The sequence below is a fragment of the Melanerpes formicivorus genome, unplaced genomic scaffold (genome assembly GCF_026170545.1).
Source record: "Melanerpes formicivorus ecotype bairdi unplaced genomic scaffold, bMelFor1.0.p_v2 SCAF_18, whole genome shotgun sequence".
NCBI classification, from domain to species: domain Eukaryota; kingdom Metazoa; phylum Chordata; class Aves; order Piciformes; family Picidae; genus Melanerpes; species Melanerpes formicivorus.
The window spans coordinates 723249-748964 of NW_027142370.1; the positions used below are offsets into that span (position 1 = coordinate 723249).

A 25716-nucleotide genomic window follows, 5' to 3' on the forward strand; every position below is an offset into this window, starting at 1 on the left:
GAGGGAGAGCATTTACATCCATTTTAATTGGTGGCAGGCATAGTCATAAAACAAAAGGAGAAGAAAGACCATTTAGCAGAAACCTCAAAAAGTGCAGATGCAGGGTTGCTGAATGACAATCTTTCAAGAGCTTCTCCTGCAGGCTTGGCCTTTCTTTAGACATTTATGGTCATTAGACACCGTCACACCGAAGTTCTCGAGAGAAAGGAACTCACAGCGCAGAAACAAACCGCTTCTTTGATGCACTTCGATCCGTTTGGGAAGGAGATCTCAGATAACTTTGACCTTTGCTTTTTTCACTGCTTTGCTTCGAGGTAGTTGGTCTCCACCTGTCACAGAGTCGCTTGAATCGTTCTTACCATAAATCGTTACACGGTGACCTATGCCACAACGTACAGAATATATTAACTTTTCGTGCACAAAAATAAAAGGGGCAAATAATAATTAAAGAAGATAGAAAAATCACAATACAGGGAAAGGGAACAGCTGACCCCCAGGGGAATGGTGTACTGCCAGGATGTCAGGATGGTCAGATGTGAAACTTTCATATTTAGAAAAGAAAAAGTACATCAAAATGAATAATACTAGGAGTAATATAAAGCCAAATCACACGAGATAATTTCAAGATCCATGTAATAAATGCTTTTAGTATTCAGCAGAAAAAAAATACCAAGAACCATGTACAAAATAATAGTGCAAGAACAGCTGCGATCTATTTGTTCTCATCGCTTTTGAGATTTTGGTTAAAAACTTTACAGCTGGCGAGAGATGCTGCTGAAAAACTCAGATTCCACTCAGTGGGCTGATTAAGGCACATCTTTATGGGCTTCAAATGTTCATTTTCTGTGTTCATGTCTATTGAATTCTGCGGCTCCGAGACTTTCACTTGTAGCGTGCTGTGAGGAAAGAAGCAGGGGTGGGAGAGGGAAAGAAACGAGAAGAAGTTTAGTACACTTGCTCTTGCCCTGCCGGCAAGCAAACGGACACGAGGCGAGATGAGGTGGTGGCAGACTGCACACACTGCTGGCTGGGGTTGTGGCTTTACTGCTCTACGTTCCAGAAACACCATGACAGAACTTGACTGTGCTGCACTCACTCCCTGTGGTGTGAAAATGGACCAGGCCTGTCTGTGCTGAGGTAGCTGAGGTGCTGCTAGTCCTGGAGACTGTCCTGGGCCAGGTTCCTGCCAGAGCTGCACAGGAATGGGTGAGGTCTGCAGACTCACGACTGTGAAACCAGAGAGCAGCAGCAGGGCAAGATTGTGGGGTGGTGGTTTTTTTCCTTCTGACATTATTTACTGCAGCCATGAAAGGATGCTTCTAGCTTGCCTCAAATGCAGGAAAAGAAGTAATACAAGGGACAGGAACTCAGCCCTTGGTGGGGATCACTAAGCAGACCAGGACAGCTAGGCTATCAAAAGGTGTTTAAGTAGCAACATCTCTTAATGGCTCTTACTCGGTGGTTTTCAGGACCATCACAGGCCTTAGGGGCAGGCCTTAGGGACTCTGCTGCAGTATTTGTTTGCCTGGATGAACAGTCTAGCTGCTGCCGCTCAGGAATCCTAAAGCTATAACTTGAACCATGCTAGCTTCTCTCACTGAAATACTATTCACTCACTTTGGTTAAACTTTTTCTTATATCTGGCAAGAGGGCAAGAGAGCAGAGTCCCAGCTGAAGTGACTAAGTCATTGGTTATTTTTCACTGGTCACCCAAAAGAGTTTTCTTTCTCTGAGGTTTTTATGCAAGCTCTCTCAAAAGGCTGCGTGCCAGACACTTCTGATTTACTAACCCTAGCTTCTAAGTCTCCATAACTGGGGTGTTGCTCCCAGGCACAGCATTCCCCTGTGTCCTCATTCTTCTGCCTCCACCTTTTGTCCTGTTTTGCCTTGTACCCTCTTCCTTCATTCTTGTTTGCACGTGCTCTTGGTGCTCTGATCTTTCCCTTCCCCTAGGAAACAGTGCAAGCAGACACAGACGACTTCAGCCAGGTTGCTCTCCTGATTTTACAGCCTTGTCAGACTTGAACCTTTGCCCTCACTTGCTGTGCAGAAAGACAAAGCCTTCTCTTATGACCAGGGGATTAAGTGTCTATGTGTGTGTTTTACACGGACAGAAGGTGGGAGGGCTGACTCCTAAAGCCTTGCGGCTTTCCAAATCCCTGCTGGTTATGTGGTTTACAGCTGTGGCCAGGTAACAAAACTTAAACCACTTAGCTGAAATGTTGCTTTGGTTTGGTTTTCTTTTTGTTTTGGCTTGAGGTCTGGGTCTTTTGTTGTTTGTTTGTTTGTTTTTCACGGGTGCTTGTTGCTATCTGACAGGAACATAGGTGCCCTGGGAATCAAGAAATTGCACCTGCAAAGAGTTTTACAGAACAGCATTCCTGCTGTCTTTAAAGCAGTAGATACATTAACCTTCCTCAGTCCTGGGCAGGTGTCGGCCACAGAAAGCTGAAGGCTCAGCTCCTCAAACGGTTTGGCATGTCCTGTGTATGAGCCAGGAACTGTACTGACTGGGAATGGCCCAGACAGCACTGCTAGCAGTAACAGAGTGCATACCAGGCTTTGATGCAACTGTGACCATAATTCCTTCCCCTTTGCTTGGTCAGCAAATGGCCCTGCGGGGCTGTAGTGCTGCCGAGTAGCACTTGCTGAGTACTTCTCTCTGAAGAACTGTCCTTCTCTTCTAGTTTTTGTACAGGTTTCTGCACAAGGCAGGACTGACTTTGCAAAACTTGAACTGAAGTATATGCTGGCAGTTGTCATGCAGTAATTTACCTCTTACTGAAGAACTCAAGGAAACTCAAGAGTTTGACATTTTAAGAGTACATAAAGGAATAGGAAAATATTCATAGGGTGGTGTTGGGTTGGGTGGTTGGTTTTGGTTTTTTCAGTTACCTGGTCTGGGTAACATCATACAAAGCTCAGGTACTTGAGGCAATTTTACCTTGATAAAACTGATGTGCAGAAGAGTCTGGCTAGAGATCTGCATTTAATGTATTCATTAACCAAGAACCCAGCCTTACATCTCCTTGTTTCTCACCCTGTAGTGATTTGCTTTCCAGCTGTGTTTCCCAACTGGTGCATTTAAGCAGAGAAGGTAATTCATGCATAAACTTAAACGGAAACAGTTGGAGTTCTCCAGCCAGAGCCATGAATAGATTCTACTTAACTCTGAGTCTGCTCTGCTTACAAAAGGTGCAAAAGAAAGAGATGGTTCATAGAGCAACCCTCCTGCCTGCAGAACTGCAGGTTAGAGCCTGATGCTGCCAGGAGCTGTGAAGTGGTTTTGCAGAGCTTGGAATGAGGCTGTAGACCATCTCTACTCTTTACCCTCCTGGTGTTTGCCCCTGCCACTGCTTGCATCAGTAGGAGGATGGAGGTGCCTTTACTTTCTCAGACAACAGACATTTATGGCTCTTATCTTAGCGTCTCTAAGCAGGTTAGAATTTCCAATTCTGAAGCCATCTGCCTACTATTCCAGCAATTACAAATTTTGGGTTTACTCACTTGGGAATTTTATTCACTCAGCTAATCAGCTTTTTTGGGCATGTGACTTGTGGGAGTCAGCTTCAGGTGCTTCTGGAGCATGAAAGATAAATTCCAGCCCTGGCATGTTCAATTGTTCTGCCTTCGCTAATGAAGCTGAAGAGAGGCCAGCAGTGCTAAAAGCCCAGGGGAAAGGAAGAAATTTGCCTTTATTTTTAGAAAATTCTCTTCAGGATCACCTAGTGATAGCTCTTGACAATTCAGATCCTCTTTTTCTTCTTGAATCACACTACCCTTTATTTACCCAAACCATTATCACAACAGAAATACTGATTTTCACAGGAGGCTGTGAGAGCAATCCTGCATACGGCGAGGGGCTGCCAAGCACAAAAAGAAAAGAACCTTCTCTCATCTTCTCGATTTCTGTGCAGTTTGGAACTACATTCTTCAGGCAAAAACAGCAATTTGATACCTATTGTACAAAACTAAAGTCAAAATCTCTTGGCCAACTCAAGTCCCTACACCTGCTGAGTTAATCTGTATCTATGACATGTTCAAGGCCATGCAGAAAAAGCAGGAGCAGGGGTAAATGTTACTTATCTCCTCAGCTTCTCCTACCCAGGAGACTAGCATCAACTGCTCTGTGCCTGTATGCTGTAAAATAACTAGGAGAGTATCACTGGAGGGTTATGTTTCTCTAAATCTTTTGCAACATTTATTTCACAGACAAACCATCCCCTTCTCAACGAACTGAGAGCTAGCTCAAACTGGGTTTTGTCCTCCTGGCTGACAAAAACTCTGCCAACTGCACTTGCTAAACCTGGTGTGCAACTTGATAGCTTGGAAAGTGCAAGAGCATTTGTGATACCCACACTGGCTACAGGCTTTTGCAGAGAGGTTTCAAAAATACTGAGTACAAATAGTAAAACTTCAGCAGCAGCAAAAAGAATTTCTCTGAACAAACTACTCAAACATTTCCCCGAAAAGGAAACAGTGGAATGCAGGAAGGCTCAACTCTACAACAACTCTAGCAGCCCCAGCATGCTTTCCAACAGAGACTGATTTGATAATGCATCATGCATCGAAATTAGAGTAAACCCAGCATGCAGAGCCAGATTTATGGTCTCCCTAATGTAAACTACTGTTGCCACAATGCCAAAATGCAGCAACCAAGAAATCTACAAAGAAACTTATTAGTGTCTCATTTCCATTGCTCAAATGGCTTTGTGACATTAGAAATAGTGTTTTGCAGCTGAGTGGATGGAATCCCATTTGGCAATCTGAGAGAGAGAGAGAAATGCCCTGGAAATAGATGACACATTTGATTAGATCAAGGCAAGCTGGGATACAAGCAATAGTCAAGGACTCTTGAAAATGAGAGGTAAGAGCTAAGTTTAACACAGCTGGAGTACTAAGACAGAATAGTACACAAGGCAGGACCCAGATGGAAGATAAACTGAATGGAGACAGAAAGACAGGGTGAGGAGTCAGACCAGCCCTAGTCCTAGACTGAAATTGTGGAGGAAAAGTTTCTTTTGCTCTTGAAATTCACTCAGAAAAGCGTCCTTGGTTTGGGGCGGGGGGGAAATGGAGAAAAGAAGAAAGGCATGAAATACATAGAAACAATATGAGAAAGGGAGCTAAGCAGGGATGTGGAGAACGCTTGTGGCAGGTTAGTGAAACACAATTAGCTACTGCTGGCTATTTTCTGCAGCTGTACATTGAAATACCCACGCAGTGTTGAAGCTTGAAGTTTAGCTTGCACAGAGACAAAACTGTGTAGCAGTTACTGATGGGTGCACCCTTTACATCACTAACTCATCTTCAAAGAACACAACAGAATATGAAACCCAAGCAGCATACTGTATGTACTTTCAGGTACAAGTCTAGCAAGTGGATTAGATTGCAACAGCTTGAGTGCAGAGAAATAACAGCACCAGGCCAGCTATAGGAAGTGTTCTCACTCTCTGAAACAGAACAGATCATAGCCAACAGAAAAGGTTCAAACTGCAGCTTCACTGCAGAAAACAGGAACTGAAAACAACAACAACAAAACAAACAGAGATCAATTACTCAGACTTGCTGCCATCTAAATGCTGTGATGAATGCAGCTATGTAAATCTCACCATTGGAGCTGGACTAATCTCACATCTTCAATTTAAAATAGTGTGTGTGGGGGTAGCATTACAAATGCAATGATGTTATGGAGGGAGATCATCTCAGAGACAGTCCCTGGGTGATTTATAACCCACAAGACTTCTGAATTAAGGAAGGTTAAGCGTTGATTTTCCTGAGATTTCTACTACTTAATCTAAAAGCAGCTGTGAGCAGTGAACTGGTGAACATGAACATAAGTTTCTGGAGGATTCATATCCCAAACCACAGTTTGATTGTGAGCCCTCCCTATCAAGTGACCCAAGTGGCTCAAATCACTGCATTCATGAAGGAAAGCTGAAGGAACTTGATAAAACCGATTGGTTTTGTCACTGACTTGGTACGAGACTGACCTGCCACAGCATCAGGAAAGCAGCTCACAGCGTGTAGCCTCAGCACTACTGGACTGCACTGCCCTAAGACAAATGAGCAAAGTACTGGCATATTGATGCCATAGCAATAGAGAAGAGCAAAAGGAGCTCACAGCTTCTCCCCTCCCAATTTTCAGAAAACTCATGATAACTGAGCTTAAGAAAAATTCATCTTTGGTGAGAGATGTTATTTTACTTGCACAACAAAGAGGACATTTAGCCTCATAAAGATAGCAAGATTTCACAGTTAAGAGTCCCAACTCCTGTAGGCAGTTTAGGAAATGATTGCAAAGACAGCAAACACTCATTTTAAATACCACACTGACTTGATCTGACTGACAGCACTTAAAACCAGCATGCAAAGTGAGCGACAAGGTCAAATGGAAAAGGTATACTCTCTGCCCACAAATACAACAGACTTGCTTCTCAAGCTCCAGGCTACTTGAAGGAAAGCCAAATCATAAGGGAAAAAATGAAAAAGTTGATTTCAGAGGAAGAAAATCCCCTAGCTTCAAGTGACTTGAACGGAGTTTTAGAAGCTTCTCTGCCTGAATCCCCCACGCTGACAGGAAGGGTAAGTAAACAGGTAGGTGATGTCATCACAGCACACAGTACTGCCTGCTGCTGAAGTAGGTCCTCAGTCTCCTTTGCATCTGTGATAAATCCACACCCTCTGAAGCAGAAATGTAAAATGCCCAGAATGTTGCAAGTTCCTAAAGAGAAGCCTTTTACAGTGTGCCATTTTATTGGAGGATAGGAGGCTCTCTCTTATTTTCACTTAGTTCTCTGGAAGCCTTTTTGGCTCTAGTTTGGCCAAGCCCAAAGCATGTGAATGATGTCTTCAGTGTTGTAAGTGAACACTAAACCACTCATGGAAAGTAAAGATGAATGCTTTCCTAGAAACATGGGCTTGTCATTTTCTTCACCTTCACAGAGGTTAGTAATGTTTCAGCGTTGCTAAGGAAATTTACATGGTCAGAACATAGATTTACAGTAAAAGGGAACTGCCCCCCAACACATCAGCAACAGTTCAGCAGTCAAGCAGTAACAAAGAGCATAGGGACCAACGTATCTACCATCCACCTTATCTTGCATAAACCCAGCAGCGTGAAAAAGTGATGCTCTCTCTTCTGGTGCCCCAGTGAGTACATGGCTACTTCTGGCTGCTGGGCACTGCTTGGAGCTGTGGGAACTCAACTGCTTTCTTCTCACTTGCGTGTTCTAACAAAAATCGAGCACGTGGGAAAATTTGATGACGTTCTTCTGCCTAGCTGCCACAAAGCTTCCCAACACAACTGCATCACACCACCTCTCCTGAGTGTTTGGGAACACACCAAGATCGAGAAAACTTGAAGAAAAACTTTAAATATTGACGGTAAATGCGCAGAGCAGAACATTCCAAGCGTGACAACAGAACAATGATACAGTTTATGATACCACATCAACAAAAATACAGTTCAAGGAACATATAAATGAATAATGATGTCCTCATGTGCATTAACTTCCAGATGCAGAAATTGTGTTTGAAAACAGGTGCATGCACAGCTAGAAATCGTGCTCTTGCTTTTGAACCAGCAGCTATGCCCCAGACTGAAAACACGTGTATGATGTCCTTGGCTAGTGCAGACAGGATGCAATGTTGAATCAACGTGCCAAAACACAACAGCCTTTTCTATGTCAGACAATCCCCCGGTTCTGCTAACAGTACCCCTACAAGCTCTGGGGTTACAAGTATGGAGAAAATTCCAGCATTGTAATTCTTTTGTCTTTTAACATTTCCTTCATCAATGAACTTTCTGTTACACCTTTTCTAAAGACAAGGATTGATATGAGAAACTATGAGTAAAAGGGAAAACAACAAAAACTGTAAATGAAATAATGTAAAATATCAAATAGTTATCAGATTTCCTAAAGATCCAAAACTACAGGAGGAGAGTTATCAGGTATATAAAACTGAGTCCCAATTAAAACTAACGTGAGACCGTAGCACGTAACAGGGCTTACATCGCCAGAGCAAGAGAAACGTTTCAAGAGAAATATAATTTGAATGCAAAGTTTTCTCAACTGCAGTTAACATTGTGAAAAGTATGAGAGAGCTCTTTCTCCATTTGTAAAACAGAAACAGACAGATGTTACCTCTTCCTTTTCTAGTTCTGGCTTTTTTACAGCAATTTGGTGTCCAGATTTGAATTTCTTAAAAAAAAAAAAAAAGGTTTTTTACATTTACTTTGGCCTCAAATCAGTGAATAAAACACAAAAAGAGAAGAAATGCTGCACTTTGGAAGAGCAAGGTTACAATGAATGAGCTTCATAAGAAGAATTCTATGTATCACATAAAGCAGAAAGGAAACAGAGTGTACAAGAGCCACAACATTGTTTAGACTAGAGTTGAAATGAAATGTTCAGTTGATTATCAGGGATCATTTTCTACAATAGAGAATACCAAGGGGAACTTAAAAACTTGTTCTGATGGAGTTCTTTCATTCTTTGGGCAATATAATCTGATTAGCTAACTATCATTTCTACAACTGGACCCTTCTGCAGTGACTGAATTCCTATTGTAGTGATTATTTTTTAGGTGGTATTTCACACCTTGGTCATTTTCCTGGAATGAATTGAGAGATCCTTTTAAGGAAATCTTTTCACCCAAGAGAGAATAATGGCACAAGTGTACCCTCTTTGGAGGCGACATAACGGCCTTTCTGAGATCACAGTTTGATATCAGTGCATTACAAATACCCAGCTTTAAAAATGGATTGAATTTCACACCGGCCTAGAAAGATTCCAAGCCGATGCCTTTAACACTGTAACTGTCTATTGTACTTGCATTTGGAACTGTTCTGTAAGGAGTCAATGCAGAAACCCTTTAGTCAGCAGGTTTGATTTGGCACTGAGTGGATACTAAAACGGATCTCTGAACTAATACTTCTCAGAAGTGCTATTTTTTTACTGTATAATTATAAACCCATTACAGATTTATAGTAGAAATCACTCAACGACAATGTCTTTACACAACTGTACGTGAATACATTGAATCTCCGCTTCACTTTGTAATTTACCCTTCCTCACAATATGAGAAACCACAGTGGAATACAATTCTGTTTCAATAATCACTTGTGGCTGACTGCAGACACCCTGGATCTTGATTTACTGTCTGCCTGAACTATGTTACTTAGCTCTTTCTCTTTTATTTTGGTGTGTTATAGCTGTATTAGAATGCAACACACCTCCTGTGGCTGAAAGACTCCTGTCAAATGCAGCATGCTTTAAAATTGCACTTCTTACATTCTACACGATGCTTATTTCCATGACTGCTCTGGAATTGAAATGAGGATCATGCAATAACATAATAATAAAAGATTATCCCAAGTGCTTAGTTGTTTGAATTCTCCAAGTTTGCAATTTTAGGATGAAGGGGGGAACAGGAACTTACCTACTTGGTACTTTGGGTAATAAGTTGCCATTTGTCCACTACTGCATGATTGTCTCTTATGTCTTTTTCTTATGTTTGTGTCAGTGGCCTCCCATTGTGGGCTTTTTCTTTTGTTTATTCTGATAAGAACTTCAGAACTACCAGCAGGATTATCATCATGGTTTACAGCACTAAATGTTCTGCTGTGAAACTGGTCATCCAGCTTTTCAGTTACTTTAGAAGAATTAGATCCTTTTGGTGTTTCCATGTCAGGTTCTTGTTTCTGTAATGCATTTTGTTTAGTAGAATGGGACCTTAAAAGAGGATGCCTTTTATCTTCCATACAGGCCTGATTGCTTTTACTTTCAACAGCTTCAGGAGCATAAATGATGTTATTTAGCTTAAATGAATTGTGCTGCTCGACAGGGTTGAATTTTCTCAGAAATATCCTACAATCTTTAAATTTTTTGGCTTTCCAAGTATTTTGAAACAGTTTATCTTGGCTTTGTTCTCTTCTAACATTTCGCTGGCAACAAATCGTTCCATTTGTCTCTGCATGCGACTTAAGTATACTTGCTAAACCAGGATGTGGGTTAAAGTCAGAGGATCCCAACATCTGCTGAACAAATGCATCTCTGGCTTCATTTTCAGTTGGCAAGAGGCTACTCTGAGACTCTACCAAAGTCTGAGCAGGCTGGATTTTTACTGTATTTTTTTCCTGGAGCTTGGGCATTTCATCACTGGTTTCCCCACCTGCACTTTTAAACAGCTGGTTCTGGCAAAAGAACTGCAAATTTTTCTGTTTGGATTTCCAGCCTCTGGGAGCCTGATTATAGAGCTTTCTCGGCTGTCCCCACCTATCACACTGTAACTTCTTAAACTCATTCCTTTTTAACCTGGCTAAGGTGAAATTACTTTTCATGCTTAAGACTGGAGACCTCACCCTGTTATGTAGTATTTGTAATTTCCCTGCTGGTTTTGAAGGAGAGGATAGTGCAAACTTTTTAAAGTGCTTTCTGAAAGGGCAAGTACTAAGATCAGATTGTTTAGCTTCCACCTTTATCTCTCTGGTACTAACTACTTCTAATGGATTGCGAGCATTTGCCTTTCTCACTAGAGAGAGAGACTGTGTTTCTGTAGTTTGCATAAACCAGGTGCAGAGCTCATTCATGTCACACTTTTTCTGAAAAAGCATTTTTATAGGTGATGTTTCAAGTCCTACAAGGCAGGAGTCTAAAGGGTTTGACATTTCAGCATTACAGTCTTGTTCAATGGGATCCCTCTTTTCACATACACGCTTATCAAACTCATTTCCCCCCACTCGCAACCAGGTATTGGTTATCTGTTCGAACCTATGGTTCAGTTCTTCCAACAAAGTGTCACTGGATGTGGAAGCAGCCCACCACCTGAGAGAGGGATTAGATGAAAAAATGGGATCTAATGATACTTCACTAATGGGCCCGAGTTCACCATCCTTAAGATCCGCTCTTGTGTGTCCTGAATTTGTCAGTTCTGAGGTATCCTTGGATGCTGTGCTCTGAGTCGATTGCCGAAGTCTTTCCTTGCGATCTTTAGCTTTCTTCAGATGGAGTTTGTAAGATTTATGCAGTAAGGCACTTCTACAAGTAAATGCACTGGATGAAGCTAATGAATGTAAAAAATGCAGCGAGGGCTTTCTGTCTCTAGCAGAATGTCTCAATGGAATGTCACGTTTCCTTGGCACTGGCGCAGTCACACTGTGCGAGCCATCCTCTCCGGAAGTTTTCTGCATGCTGCCCATATTATTGCACAGGAGATTTTTTCTCTCCTGTGGTATGTCCTTTTCTAACACATTCTGCTGTTGTAAAGGAGGCAAACAATTGCTAATACTCACTTTTCTTTCCTGAGGTGAAACTCTGTTAACAGTCACAGATATGCCAGAGATCTTTACTTTTGCTGGCCTACCAGGTTTTCGAATGGTGGTCAATGGTTTCTTAATTGGCCGTAGAATGTTGCTGCAAGGATGTGGTGACGCCAGGTTACTCTTGATGGGTCTGACATAGTCATAGCCACAGACCTCGCTGTCAGTGGAAGAATTCTGTAAGGCTTTTACTATTTGAGTCAAAGCACTCTCAGTTTCTGCGTTGTGTGCTTTGCTGTGGCCACTGGCAAAATTAGAATCCACGTGTTGAGTGGGCAGAACGCCAATGATGCTCAGGTTACCTTCAGAAACGTGTCTCTTGGTTCTTCGTGACCTCCCAAAAACAACTGTCACAGTAATGTTTTTGTTGCCCTTAACTTCTCCCATTACTGCTGTGTCACATCTGGTACTTGCACCATCACTGCTAAATTCGGGTCTAGGTTCCATGCTTTCAGTCACATCTATTTTTGGTTTTGGAGGCCGTCCAATAGGTCTCTTAACCTGCTTCACAACTTGAGGACCTATTTTCTTTGGTCTACCGGGTTTTCTTTTTAAAACTAATTCACTGCTACTGCTCGATTTCTCCAGAGCTTCGTCAGTTTGTTTCGAGTCAGTTAAGTTAGCCTGATCAGCTGGACAGGAGTTTGTAATCACTTCCTCATAAACATATTTTGGCTTCTCCTGGGTTTCATTTTCACTGTAATCACAATCCCTGACACAGATTGCATGAGAAAGGTCTCCTGTGGCCTGTTTGTCTAACAAAGTGTTTGAGTGCCCCTGAAATGAACAAGTGTTTGTGCTTCCTTTAGAAGATGCAGCTGCAGATGTCAGAGTATATTTGACTCCTTCGCTACTATTAACCTTGGAGACAAACATAAGCTTAATAGGACTAGAGTAGTTTAAGGCAGATGACATCCCCCCAGCTGCAGAAGGTGCATGCAAGTCCCCTTTACTGGAAGTTGAACTGGATGAATCAAAGATCAGAGATTTCAAAAGACTGTCATTAATTTCTTGATCTACAGTCATTTCATGTTTGCTTGTTGTTACACACAGAGTTTTGATCTCACTGCTGCTTGGCACGTGTAACTGTGGAAGGAAGCGTTGCCCTGTGCATCCCATTTCACTCAGAGTGAAAGGAAAGCTTCTTCTAGCAGCTGGGTTCAGAACCTGTTCATAAGCAGTATCTCTGAATTTTTGGCTTACTCTGTAGCTATCCAGCAGAGAAGTGCTGGTCTTCCTGGCTAAGTTGATTGTATCTTCTAAACGCTCTACCACAACATGCAGGTTGGCATCGTTCACTATTTTGCTTATATTTATGTCACTGCACTGTTCAGCAGCAGCAGCTTTATTGATGTGCATTTTTGCCAAACTTTCTAAAGACTTTTTTGCATTGGATGACTTTCTAAACAAAATGTTGTTTGTGACATACACAGAGTACCATCCAGGAGGCACAACGTTACGTTTAGTTCTGCCCAAGATCCCCTTACTCTCATCCTTGAGAGGAACCTGATCAGTCTCTTTTAAGGCTGTGGAACCTCCTTGTGTTTCTGTGTGTTTGGCCTGGCTGGCTGCAGGAGCACTGTTTTCTGAAAGAACTAGAAAGCCAGAGCTGCTTTGAAAATTGGTGAGAGGTAGTTTGAAAGACTCTGGTTGGTGTGCTGGAAAGCACAGGGGTTTGGTCTGGCAGTTCACACACGGATTGCTTTCGAGATGCTGCAAAGCCTCCTCTTCTATCACCGTAAAGCTGTGTCTTTTATTTGGCTCTATTTTATCAAACGTCTTTGTGGATTTCTTTGCATTTCTCTCAGAAATTAACCTTTTTCTTACAAGGGTTTCATCAAGGCTGGCGAGCTCCCTCTTGATTTGCAGAGACTGCCGCCGAACGAAGGGCGAGTCAGGAGGGTTATACATGGCAAATAAAGTTTCCTGCCGCTTGCGGAACCTAGTCTGGATGATTTTGTTTTCCACTTGCTTGTCGTGTTGGCGAAGTAATTCCATAAAGCTGTAATCACTCGCCTTAGCATTATGCAAAAGAGAGGTTATGAAGTCTCCCAATTTGATATCATTTTCTGGTGCCCTGTCACTGCTAGAAAGCTTTACAAGATTTGTTGCTAGGTCTGTAGTGTCTATGGACTTTAACTTCTCGTTAATGCGGTCCATTAAGTCTTGGACAATGGCAGAGTGCTCACCTTTCTCAGCCTTCGCAGAATTTCTGCCGTAACTGGTGCTCCCTAGGTCTGTCACTAGCAACGTTCCATCTGAATATTTGGTCTCCTTCCCTCTGCATGCTTTACCTTCGTGTTCAAATTCTCTTTCGCTTCCTTCAGCTGGCAAGAGGGATGGAGGCTGGGTGATAGATATTTCAAGCTTGTTATTGTCTAAAGTTGGAAAATCTCTAACTGCTCCTTCTGATAGTTCAAACTCTTTACTCTGCACTGGTGAGAGCGGAGGTGGCGATGGGCTGCGAGATCTGTTTGAGTTTTTAATGCTGCTCAAGAGGTCAGAGTCCTTGGCTGAGTATGCACACGCTGCTGCTGTTTGCCCAGAGTGCCTGTTGTAATTCTGCAGTTGTTCAGCACAGTATTTATGAGAGCTGCTACATGCTTTGTTCACCATTGTCTTAATACATCCAATCGCTACAGTTTGGCATGACAAAGAATGGAAATCTTTAATACAAACAGAGAGAGGTGGTAAGGAAGGGGTGGGTCTTTGATTTTGTAAACAGCACCTTTTTGTCAGCACATGTCCATTGCAATTACAAAATGTAACGTGAACATCCTCTTCAGTAAGGGAACTGGGAGTTTCAGAGTGGACCAACTGTGTTTGCTTGCAACTGCAAGCTATAGGAACAGTTTCATCTTGTATTAAAAATTTTAACATAGCCAAAGTCTGTTGCCAGTGATATGAACAAAAAGACTCCAAAACTTTGCTTAATGTTGATTTTCCTTTTTCCAAATTAGCTGTTTCCTCTGAATTTGCATCAGCTGTTGAGCTTGAACTGAAAATGAAAACAAATCAAAACAAAATATAAATTACAATAAAACACCATATCTAATGTTTGTTATAATGGTTAAACTCAAGCCTAAACCCCTGAAGTTTGCAAAACAGTTCTGCTCTATTTGTGCTATTCAATCACACTCGCAGGTGTCACTGGCAATGATGTGCACCTTATCTACAGCAGTGATAGTCCTGCCATAAGAGGAATAATCAGGAAGAAATTAAGGGATTAAAAAAAGAATGATTTGTAGCATGGCTTCTCGTATCTAAATATAATTACAGTGATGTTGACTTCCTGATATTTCAAACTACTTTAGTCATTAATGAAGGCACACCTCACTGAAAGCCTGGGGATCTTAGGATAATCTCCCACTTCACAAACTGAGGTACTAAGAGGGTAAGGCACTTGCCTAAAGTCATAACTCAAGCTTGTGTCAGAGGCAAGAATGGATCTCTCCTGAGTCATATGCCAAAGAGTATTGAAAGCTCTTCAGGATACTCTTACAGATCCTTCTGAAAACATTTTTACTTTTAAAGAACATTTAATAAGACTGACAGAATATGGGGGAAATTGCCACCTGCTACTGTTCCTGTTCTTTGCAGATCAAGTTTCCCTTCTAGTTTTAAATAAGTGGCAGTGGTGTGGCACAGGCTCCTCCTCGCAATCCACTACACACACGTACACACACAGGCGTGCACATACACATGGATACCTTCATCAAACAGAAACAGAGAGAATCACCACTGGAATAAACAACTTCTGGGACAAAGATCCTTTAAATCTTAGATGGGGGCTATGCCTATAGCTAAACAAGATGACTGCTCAGAGGTCCTAAAAGATATTAAGTTAAAATAACTTATAAAGTACTACTATAACTATTTAATTAATTAATTTCTTATACATTATTTAAGCTAATGTCACTACTTACCTAATCAATCATTTATATTGAAAAGCTGAAAAATTTTCCGCAGTAGAAACTAATAGAGAGATTTCTCCAATTAAATACAAAATCCTTACGCTGGACAGCAAGTACCAATAGATAGCTAATGGCTGATTCAAATGTTTGACTGAAACCAATTGCATGAGTAGAAAGTGTTAGAAGAATTCTGTTTTAGAAAAGCATATATTATTTAAACAGATCACCAAACTCTGAACATGACACTAACTTTTTGTCCTATGACCTCCTCTAGCTTTTTGTGTTTAGGTCTCTGCTTTGGAAAGAAACAACAATTTGCGTGGGTTTCCAGCTGTACTGACCATGGAGCAAACACGTAAGATTTAGTGTGCTGTATTGAGATAAAGTTACCTATTTAATAATTAACTCATACTCAGTGTTATTAGTATCATTAATATTTCATAGCTTCAGTTGCTTGCTGGAAGTTATACAGAGAGATTTGCATATTTGTTGTCCCCCACAGATTTTAAAGCCAACTATCCTTAAAATAAATCCCTCATGCTCTTTCCTTTTCCTGTGATATTCAGGATGAAATGGTATACATTCAAAATCAAACATCTAGAGGATAGTGACTCATAAAAGCAGATGATACTTGTGATGGTACTGGTTGAAACTGCAATTATGTTTTAACTGAAGCTTTTAAAAGAAAAGCAAACAAACACACACCTCTTTGCATATTTCAGTCTAAAGTAAAACCAGGGCAGGTCACTGTTTCTGAAACACCACTTCCCTGAGGAGAATCTAAGTGTGACTCAGTCCAAACTCAGGAGTCTCAGGGTGTTGACATGTATCACAACAACTGGGAACAGAAAGCTTATTCTAGTAATACAATTATGGATAAACAGTAATTGCCCTCCCCCCACCCTCGACTTAAATAATGTTTTGCAAGGCCAGATAGAAAAAACCCGAGCATTCCTAGCTCCTCTCTCTTTCTCAATCACAGATAATTTGCTAAGTACTAATTTGCTAAAAAGCTGGCTATAGGACAGCCTGGTTAGGCAATCTCTAGACAGATCTCTTTCTGTCTGCCTGGACTTGCAATGGAGCTTCACTGGAGAGATTTAATTGTAGAGAACCTACATCCATAAGTTCTATTTAACATATGCTCACCGGTGGAAGAAACTTCATAGTCCTAAAGCCCTCTCAAAAAACAGTAACCAAAATTTCTAAAGGCCTCAAAACTGCTGTGTAGAGCTCAACCTGTTGCATGAAATAATCTCCTGGTTACCACAGACCTACTGGACATTCTCCTAACACAAGTTCATTGCTGGTTATCTACCCTTGTGTCATATCTATGGCCTGCTTCCCCCTAGTGTGCGTTAGTTTCTAGAGCTGGCAGACAACCTCACCTGTTCTACCAGAACACTACTGCACTCCAAATGATGGCCCAAGGTTGCAAAAACACATCTTGCAAGCAAATTAAAGTAGTAAAGCAACATATTTTCATCTGCAGAGATGTCTGTGTATTTAAGCAAAGCAATTTTTAGTAGCTTTTTAATACAATTATGGAACTCTACTTGTTTCCTTTAAATCTTTCCTATGGTCCTTTACTTCTGTGCTGTCCCACAGTAGCTGAGACTCTCCTCAAGATAAAAAGCCTAAAGAGTAATTCCACAATTGCATGCTTCCTTCACAGAGCAGTCTGGCACTTCTTACAAATCACTGAAAGGGCTAGAAAGAGAGGATAGGAAATGCAGGAGCTGGGGAGGTGAGAGGATCAATACACACTGCTCACCCTGCACCTTTTGTATAGCATGGAATGTCACTGTTCCCCTGATGGAGGGCAGGGGCCGTTAGTATCATGGAGCGAGATCTGACCAGAGATCTGGCTCAAAAGCAGAGTTGTGATACGTACTAGCCCTTCATTATTTTATGTAGGAAAAAGTAAACCTTTGCCTCCTTCACAAATGGGAAAAAAAAAAGCCACCTATCAGGACAGAGCTGCATCAGAGGACTCCCAGATGATGTCCTTCCCTAGTGCTCCCTCCTCTGCCGTCTCAGCCACAGAGAACAATCTAGCAACTTCTTTGTAGACTGGGAGGGGGAGCAGAACAGAAGTTCAAGTACTCACATGAACAGCACAGCACTACTATAGAAACAGACACTTTCCTTATAGGAAAGTCAGAAAACAAATATTTCTAAGTCAATAAATCCCTCAAAAAAAAAAAAGTTCATATATGATCTGTAATAGCGAAAAATCTTACGCCCCAAACTGCTATAAAATTAGTTTAGTGAATTTCTTCCCATTTCTGAGTAAGGCACCAATTCAGGGAAATCATCCTTCCTTAAAGCTGCTATTTCTGATGTATCCAAAGCTCACAGTAAATTAGTCAATGTGCACTGATTTTGTACAGAGCTTGTTCTTAGTCCACTGCCAATGAGCCTGTGCCTCGGGAGTAAGTCAAATGAGTCAGTGTACAGGGTTTTGTTTCTTTCTTGCCTGTTTGGTTTTTTTACTGAATGAGCAAAAATCAATCACACATCAGTGCTGTAAATTTATGTGCAAAAGCATTGAAGTGCTTTACTACAAATTACAACGTAGAAACACGTTAACTAAACAATTAAATTCATACAATCAGATTTAGGAATATAACAACACAAAGAAGAAAACAGAATTACAGTACGTTTACAACACAAGACAAATACATGGAATTCATTAGAAAATATTGTAATAAATAATTCATGAATTATAGTGCAATTGATTTATGCATAAATATAACTAATTGCCTAAAAATCAGTTAACAAAAATCTGTCAAAAATCAAGGCAGCCACAGAGTTGTACTAAATTACTGCGACAATGGAAATACTGCAATTAAAAACAAATACAAGTGTTTGTACTGTAAACAACTAAAAAAAAGGGAAATAAAAATCAGTCTCACTAAAGTTAATATACAATTTAATATAAAATTGTCATTAGCTACCAGAGATGGTTTTAACAGCTTTACTGAGCAGTAGTTCTAAAAACAGAGGCACTGTTTTTTTAATATAAAATACTTGAGAAACATTCAAATAAGTAGAAAGCATGTAGGGCTTGCTTTCGCCTTCATTTAAAATTCTGCTGAAACAGGAATCTTCAGAAACCCTCCATGCCTAAGTAGTGACTGCTAACTGAATTCATCAAACACTTCAAAAGGTGTAATTTCAATGACTTTCTGTGGAACATGGAGGGGTTGGGGAAGGAGAATCTACACGTTTCCCTGCCTTTCCTTAGTTGTGTAATCAAAGATTAGCCTAATAATTAGAAACAAATAATTCTGTTCTTTTAAAACACTTACAGGTTGAGTATAATCTATAAACTATCAAAAAATATCTTAATATACTATTTCTGACCAAAAAATAAATACAAGTACTAAAATGCTGAAAATCAATTATAATATTACATACAAAACTACTGAGTACTGTTAAGTCCATAGTAAAATGATCCCTGATTTGATGAATCCTGGTTTTGTTTGTGGTTTCTTGGTTTTTTTTTTTTTTCTTTTTTTGGTCAGGTCATCTTTGAAATGATACAAAAAGAGTACTGTAACTTGGCTTCAATATAAACTTCTGACTCAAATTTATGTCCTTGTCTGAGGAGTAGAAAATATCAGCACGATACAAATATTAGGCAATGTACTGAAGGCCAAAGTTTTGCAAGTAAAACTGTATGAAGACAGATCTTGAAGCAGTTAAGGGTTTTGTTCAATTTCATCTCTTCACTGGGGATATAGTCACAAATTAATCCATCTGCTTCTCACAAAATATGGCTTAATTCTTCTTAAAATGAAAGATGACCCTGACATCTGCTGTTTTATCAAGTAGAGTTCTGCTTTAAAAAAGGATTCATTCTGTAATATGCAAGTAAACCTTAACCACTGAAAAAAGATTCAGTATAGATCTGAGAGACCAAAGAACTGAGACACTGGTGGTGCAGTTTCAAAGGACTATTCTCTGTTAGAACGTGTAAAAACGGAACCTGCTATTTTTTAGTAGCATTAACAAATCAGGGCTAGGTTTTGCCATCAATATTGCAGCGTGTTCTGCCCAGTTACCTGATGTGGCCCATAGGTATGTAACATCCCCTTTCATTTATGTAGTTAACCTAAACACATGCAAGTTTAAGTGGGGGAAAAATTCTATGCATGTGCCCCAGATTTATAAAATTTGAAGAAAAAAATATTCTTCTATGCCAAGTTAGATGTACAAAGAAAAAAAAAAGACTTTTTGAGAGGAAAAGGGCACTCGTGTTCAGTATTGAATGTATTAAGCAAGCCCTCATTCTTCATATGTAGACACACACTTTGTGGTAACACACAAATATTAAGAATCATATAAAGTCCAGTGTGAATGCTTTCACATTCCTGTAAAAACTGCAACATGAGGGTAATTGGTCTCCCTTAAGTTTTAATAAAAGTTACAAGTGAACCGGCTAACTCTACCTACCAAATGTATAAAGAACTTCTATTATTGAAAGTTCAAAACAGCTTCACTGTTTAATATTTGTATTTCTATCAAGACCCTGAACTGCAAATTTGGTTATTAGCAAAGTGATAATGTAACTTGGTTTTCATTTTGATAAACTGAAAAGGTTTTGAAATGTCACAGCAGCAAATATATTACAGTTACAGTGAGGTTCTTCAGTAGGAGTGTGACACAACCCTTAAATAAATTTTAAGTAGTCATAACATCAACTAACCAGCACGTTTCAACAAAAAAACCTAAACAAACCCAAACCATTCTCAAGCTCATTCTGTGCACATTATGAACATGCTCTAAGTCGCATTCCAACTTTCTCTTTAAACCTTAATAGTTACCTTATTTGTCAAACTAAACCGGAAAATTATGTGAAAGTTTAAATTATTTTATGCTCTTAGTATTCCATCTTATTTCATAGTTAATAGTTCTAGAACTACAGTAATTTCTTCAGGTTTCGTAAGTGTACACTTTGTAAACACCAATTTCTTTCTAAACCAACAACAAAATTCTCTTCAAATGATAAAAAATGCAGTTTATGCCTGCTAAACACACATTTTTAGTACTGAAATAGTTTTCTTACTTGTATTGGATATTTAAGATGAACTTACTCTCTTTCACAGAATGTACTATATCCTACTAATACTTCACAATTCCACCTCCTCGTAAGGAACTAGCTTTTTAAAAAAAGGAAATAAAAAATCCCTTGGTTTGTATAGTCTGAGTTACTTACAAATTTATTGCAAGTATTCTGTGAAGTATAAAAGTCTGCTAAGCCCTGGTTGCGTATTCCGTACTGAGATGGATTATTGAATGGGTAGAGAGTGGTTCTTCACCAATTCAGAATTATGCTTCACATGACAAATACTCGTTTTCCCCAAAACATCTTTATGCTATTGACTACTAAATAAAACCTGAATCGTTTCACCTATTTATACAAGGATTATATTAAATACACACTATCAGAATTAAGTGAGCAACTCTATAATTCTGTCCACAGTGAAAACCCTGAATAGAACTATTTTTCAAAAGGCATGTATGTGGTTTTTGAACTGTATAGTTTCACGTCTTCTGTCAGAGTGAGCATGTGTAATTCTCACACAGTGTGTGTATACAGACATACACACACACACGCACACAACAATTGGCTAACAAGTATTCTACACAGGCTTGCTACTAGTTTTGCAGCTGCCAGTCCCTGAATCTGTCATATTAAATAAGCCAGTATCTGGTAATCGGAGTTTCTTCTTCGGCGGAGTCTTCAACGTTCCAGATCTTTCTTTTACTTTATATTCTAAAGTGCTGTGAGGTACCCCATAAATTCCTTGTGCTTTGGAAACACTCATTTTCCCACTCATTACCATTGCAATTGCTTCTTCCATTATTTCATGATCGTACTGCCGATAGCGGCCACGTTTTTTTCTTGGTTGCTTATTATCTTTACGATCCAAACTATCTTCTGTATTTTCTGAGGTTCCATCTACCGTCCCATTCTTAGCATTAAGACACAAAGGAGAGAGGTCCCCATGCAGAAAGTAGGAGTCAACACTTGAGTGAGTTACAGGTCCAGAACATTCAATTTTGTTCTGTTTAGGGAGTATATTTTTCAATTTTTGAAGAGCTGATCCTTCTAGTACTGAGGAGGTTTTAGAAACTTGGTACATAACATCCAGAAGACCAGCAGCATCAGACTGTGGTTTGGACACAGAACTTATTCTTAGCTGAGGAATTTTTAATTGTACAGTAGGACTTGAAGTTTCATAGGGTAGATTTTCACTTTTTCCTTTAAATTGAGTGACCATTCTCTGTAGAGTTAACTGGTGGAGGTAACTGGAAGCTGTTGGGAATTTTAATTCTGAGGTTTCAAGTAGACTGAGTTTACTTTTTTCTGTGCGCTCTGCTTGAGCTCTTGCCCACAAGGCTACTTTTTGTAGGACTGCACAAGTTTCTTTACTGTCTTTAAATGAATAACTATCATTGAAATCTCGAGTTTTGTTTTTAAAAGGTGCAGGCTTTCCTGCTGGTAAGGCTTCTAAGTGGAGAAGTAAAGTTTTTTGAGGTATGCCATAAAGTATGCCTGCTTTATTTATGTCCAGTGCTCCAGACTGAATGTCTTTCAAAGCTTTTGAGAGCAAACCATCTGCAAACTCAGCACTTCTTTCCACATAGTCCTCTCTGTGTCTGTGTAGTCTCCTGGATGGATGGAATGAAACGATGGTAAACTGATGTATGAGAGACTCTCACACAGCTATGGAAGGGAAGGGTCCACTCCTTTATTATACTCCTTGCTTCGGTAACATCACTGCTTCTGATACTTTTAAGCCTTTGAGATGTGGTAGTTAAATGATTATCCTAGCAAAATGTTACAGTTCTGGTAGGACAGTGCATCAGAAATCGTACGGTGGCTTCTACAGCAGCCCTTCCAAGAACTTTATATCCTAGCTCAGCATTTGATAATATTCTCATGTGCTTGCTATATTCCCTCGGTCACATGCTTGCAGAGCAACACTGTTGTAATTTTAATTATACAATTAACATTCCATTAAATACCCAAATCCTGAAGGAGTTTTTGTTAGTAGAAACGTGACGTTACCGCTAAACGAGTAATAAAAGAGTCAACCCCCTCATAGAAAGTTTGCAGCAATAAGTACATAACCACACACAAACACCCCAGACTTACACACGACTAGGCTTTCTACAACAGTAAGAGAAAGTGCTGTACTGCCACCGTTTTGGCAAAATAAAACACACTTTAAAAAACAACAAACCAACAAAAATCTCTAGCCACTACTAACAGCTCTCTAATTACAAAGGCAAATTCAATCTAAAACTTCTTCATGTCAGCAAATTAATAAAGTGAGAGTTGCACAACAATTTCAACAAATACTGCTGTCGCAGTCCTCTTTGTAGGAAGTTACTTGGTAAGACGTACAGGTGACAAAAAGGGTCCTGCTATGGCTAGTGGATGGGAGGATGCCAAGATTGGAACAAAATCCAACAAAACAATAGGTTTCACTAGATTTGTGGTAGCTTCAGCAGAGGCAGTAACGTTTTTCTTGCTGAATAAAGAAATTTAACCACTTGCCACCACACACCATAGTCAGAACCATGATGTAAGTATAAGCATGATGATCAAGAGCTCTCTCTCTCGCACGCTTGCTCTCTCTTGTTAAAGAATATGATAATCGTTTGACTTGTTCATGTTAGTTGAAGAATACTTTAAATCTGAATATTAACACGGTCATTTTTGTCCAAAATTGTAGTTTCCCAAATGAACTCTGAAAGAATATATGTACTTTTTCTTTTACTATCCTATTAATGTGTTATCGATTTTCAGTTCACTTTTAGTAACATGAACTAAAGTTTGGTGATTGTTCTGATAACTTTTCTTTAAACAGAAAAAAAGGAAAAAGACAAATGAAACATATGATATATACATAGACACACACTTATGAGTGACAAAAAAGCTTTTGAAAGCAAAATAGGAACCACATGTGTGTGTCAGTATATACAAATATGTTATGAACATAAAACCTGACTTTAGAGAAGAGAAACCTGGATTGTCTTTCACGTAAGCCAGAGAGTCCTAAATGTTGCTTACCCAGACACTGAGTTTTCAGAACACAAGGGATCGTATTTCGGTTCTTCCAACCTTGCGCTTTTCTTTGTAGAGAGATCTAGCACTCCATCCCCTGCAAAGAATGAGTAGTGATGATAGCATCTGCTTAGGGATGATCTCAAATTTTGTCAGCAAACATTTGTACCTATGGCACAATTTCAACTTTCACAACGTCAGCTGTCAGCAAATACGTTTGTATGTTTGATTTGTAACAGAAAGATTTCCACTTGAGAATATTGCACTGTTTACTTGCAAGACAACCAAAGCAATGCATATTTTCAAACTTAAACAAGCCTGATACTTAAGTTAAAACTGCTATCACTAAATCACAGGCTCACAGGGTAGTTCAGGCTGTTGGGGATCCCAGGAGCTCTCTAGACCATCTTCCTGCTTCAAGCAGAGTCAGCTATGAGACCAGACCAGGCTACTGGATGAGGAAGCAGTACCCCAATAAGTGGAAGGACAGTTTGAGCCCAATACAGTGCTAAGCATATGACACTTGGTCATTAAACGTTCTAACAGTTTGTTTATACACATTCCCCCTGCTGCCTCCACTACAACACGACTAGAGAGATGGAAAGACCTACACAGGGGTGTGAGTCACCTCTGGGAATTCACTGGCAAATGCTAAATTCAAGATTTATAGCTGGCTGTTGTAGCCTAAGACATACTGCATTACAAACCCTATATATATATATATATATGAAAAAGATTTAAATACCTTAATCTCTCTATACAAGTTTTTCCTGGACAAAAGTTCGATGGATTTTCCAATAGTTGAGGCTGGCAGCAGAACTTCATTCCCATCCCTGCCCTGTTCACTCTCTGCCTTCCCTTTCGTACATCAAAGATTTATTTAAGCTCGCTGAGGAGCAGAACTTGTCTGGGGACTTTGCTCCCTCATGGACACTTTCAACTAGTTACTCTTCATAACTGGCTGTTGAAGCAAGCAACAGGCCATAGTGCTGATATCAAGAAAGTACTTTTCATTGCCCTCGCAAAAGAAGTCTGCTTCAGTACTGCCCATGTATAAATCTATCAAATCTGCAATTCATCCATAGCAGAGATATGTCGAAGCACAGCAATCAGCAGAAGGTATTTGCTAAACCTAGGTATGAACTGGCTTCGGCTGACCACGTAGGATAAAAGCAGGAATTCCTCAATTTCTGACTGCTTCTGCTGTTAAAGAGAAAGGATGCTTAAAATTTAATCCAGAATAGGTATGTTCAGCAAGGTAAATCCACAGCAAGAGTTCCTCCCTCCAAAGGATGTGTCAATGAATGACTACACACAGATGAAGTTCATTTTCTCTCTGACGAATCTAAGTTTCCACAACAATGTAATTCATCAGTTCTACTTTTTAAAAAGCCTTTTAATATAGTATGTGACATATGGGTAAACATTTCCTTTTGCTCTGTGGGATGACTGGATTACAACGGACCCTTGATCTGTGAAAGACAAAAGCTGTGTTTGTCACTGTCTTCAGTGGCGTGTGCCAGCCACAACCCTTACTGAAACTTGCTGCTAATCCAGATCAATTTTAAGTCCAACACACTTGTACTCATACAGTTATCAGTTTTGAATAGCAATGTTCCTTGAGGAAAAGGAATTATTTCCTTTCTGTAAATGGACTTCCTCTTTTTTCTAGCTTTACTCTCAATTAACAAAGTTGCACTGATCTATAAAGGATAAAGCAGGAAGTATGGAAATTTCCTCCCAAATTAATCTTCTCTTTCTGGCATTCTAACCAGCCTGAATTTAAGAATTGGTGTCCAAGGGCTGATATAAACAGAATGACCTTTGCTCTCTGAAATTCCAGGATCTTTCTCTCTTCTCTTAGAAGCCTTCTTAACAGGTATTTCTTCAACAAATTTTGAACCAGTGTTACCTGTGTGACACAGGTGAGTTGACTTAGATTCAGTATTCTGAAGCTGGGAAATTCCACTGCCACAATATAAGAAATGTTATCAGAAAGAATTCGGTTTGGTTTTGTTTGTTTTGTGGTCATTTTGTTCTGGATTTTTTGCTTGGTGGTGGTGGTTGGTTTTTGTCTGTTTTTAGTTTGCTTCTTTGGTAATGGTATTTTTTTGTTTGCTTGTGATTTTTTACCTTTTTGGTTTTTTAACAGTTCTCTTATAAACTTTTTCCTGATGATTAAAAGCAAAATCTGTGAGTTTCCTTTAGGTGTTAAGTTGATGCAATACCAAATTTCCTTAAACATTATTTTAATCAAATGGGACAAATTTTTTTTTGCCATATATACAAACTACTCCTTTGGAAAGACAAAGCACAGATGTTTAACTAAGACTTTTGTTAAAGGAGTAAGAAACAAAAAAGTAACAAATGACAGGAAAACACAGATAAGCAGA

At 39.8% G+C, this 25716-nt stretch overlaps 1 protein-coding gene across 7 annotated transcripts in view; it reads right to left on the reverse strand.

Annotated features, from left to right (window-relative positions):
- The window catches only part of LCORL (ligand dependent nuclear receptor corepressor like), a 50492-nt gene continuing 24776 nt past the window's right edge, over positions 1 to 25716 (reverse strand). For 2 of the 7 annotated variants that reach the window (XM_068149255.1, XM_068149258.1), the window contains 4 exons: positions 23330 to 23420; positions 9445 to 14321; positions 8148 to 8204; positions 792 to 896 (listed from right to left, as the gene is read on the reverse strand). In XM_068149255.1, the coding sequence (XP_068005356.1) occupies positions 883 to 896; positions 8148 to 8204; positions 9445 to 14321; positions 23330 to 23420 (5039 nt within the window). In that variant the 3' untranslated portion in view covers positions 792 to 882. Of the gene's footprint in view, positions 897 to 8147; positions 8205 to 9444; positions 14322 to 17500; positions 21922 to 23329; positions 23421 to 25716 lie in introns of those variants that run through there. The other 5 variants (XM_068149256.1, XM_068149257.1, XM_068149260.1 and 2 more) reach the window with 5 other exon arrangements.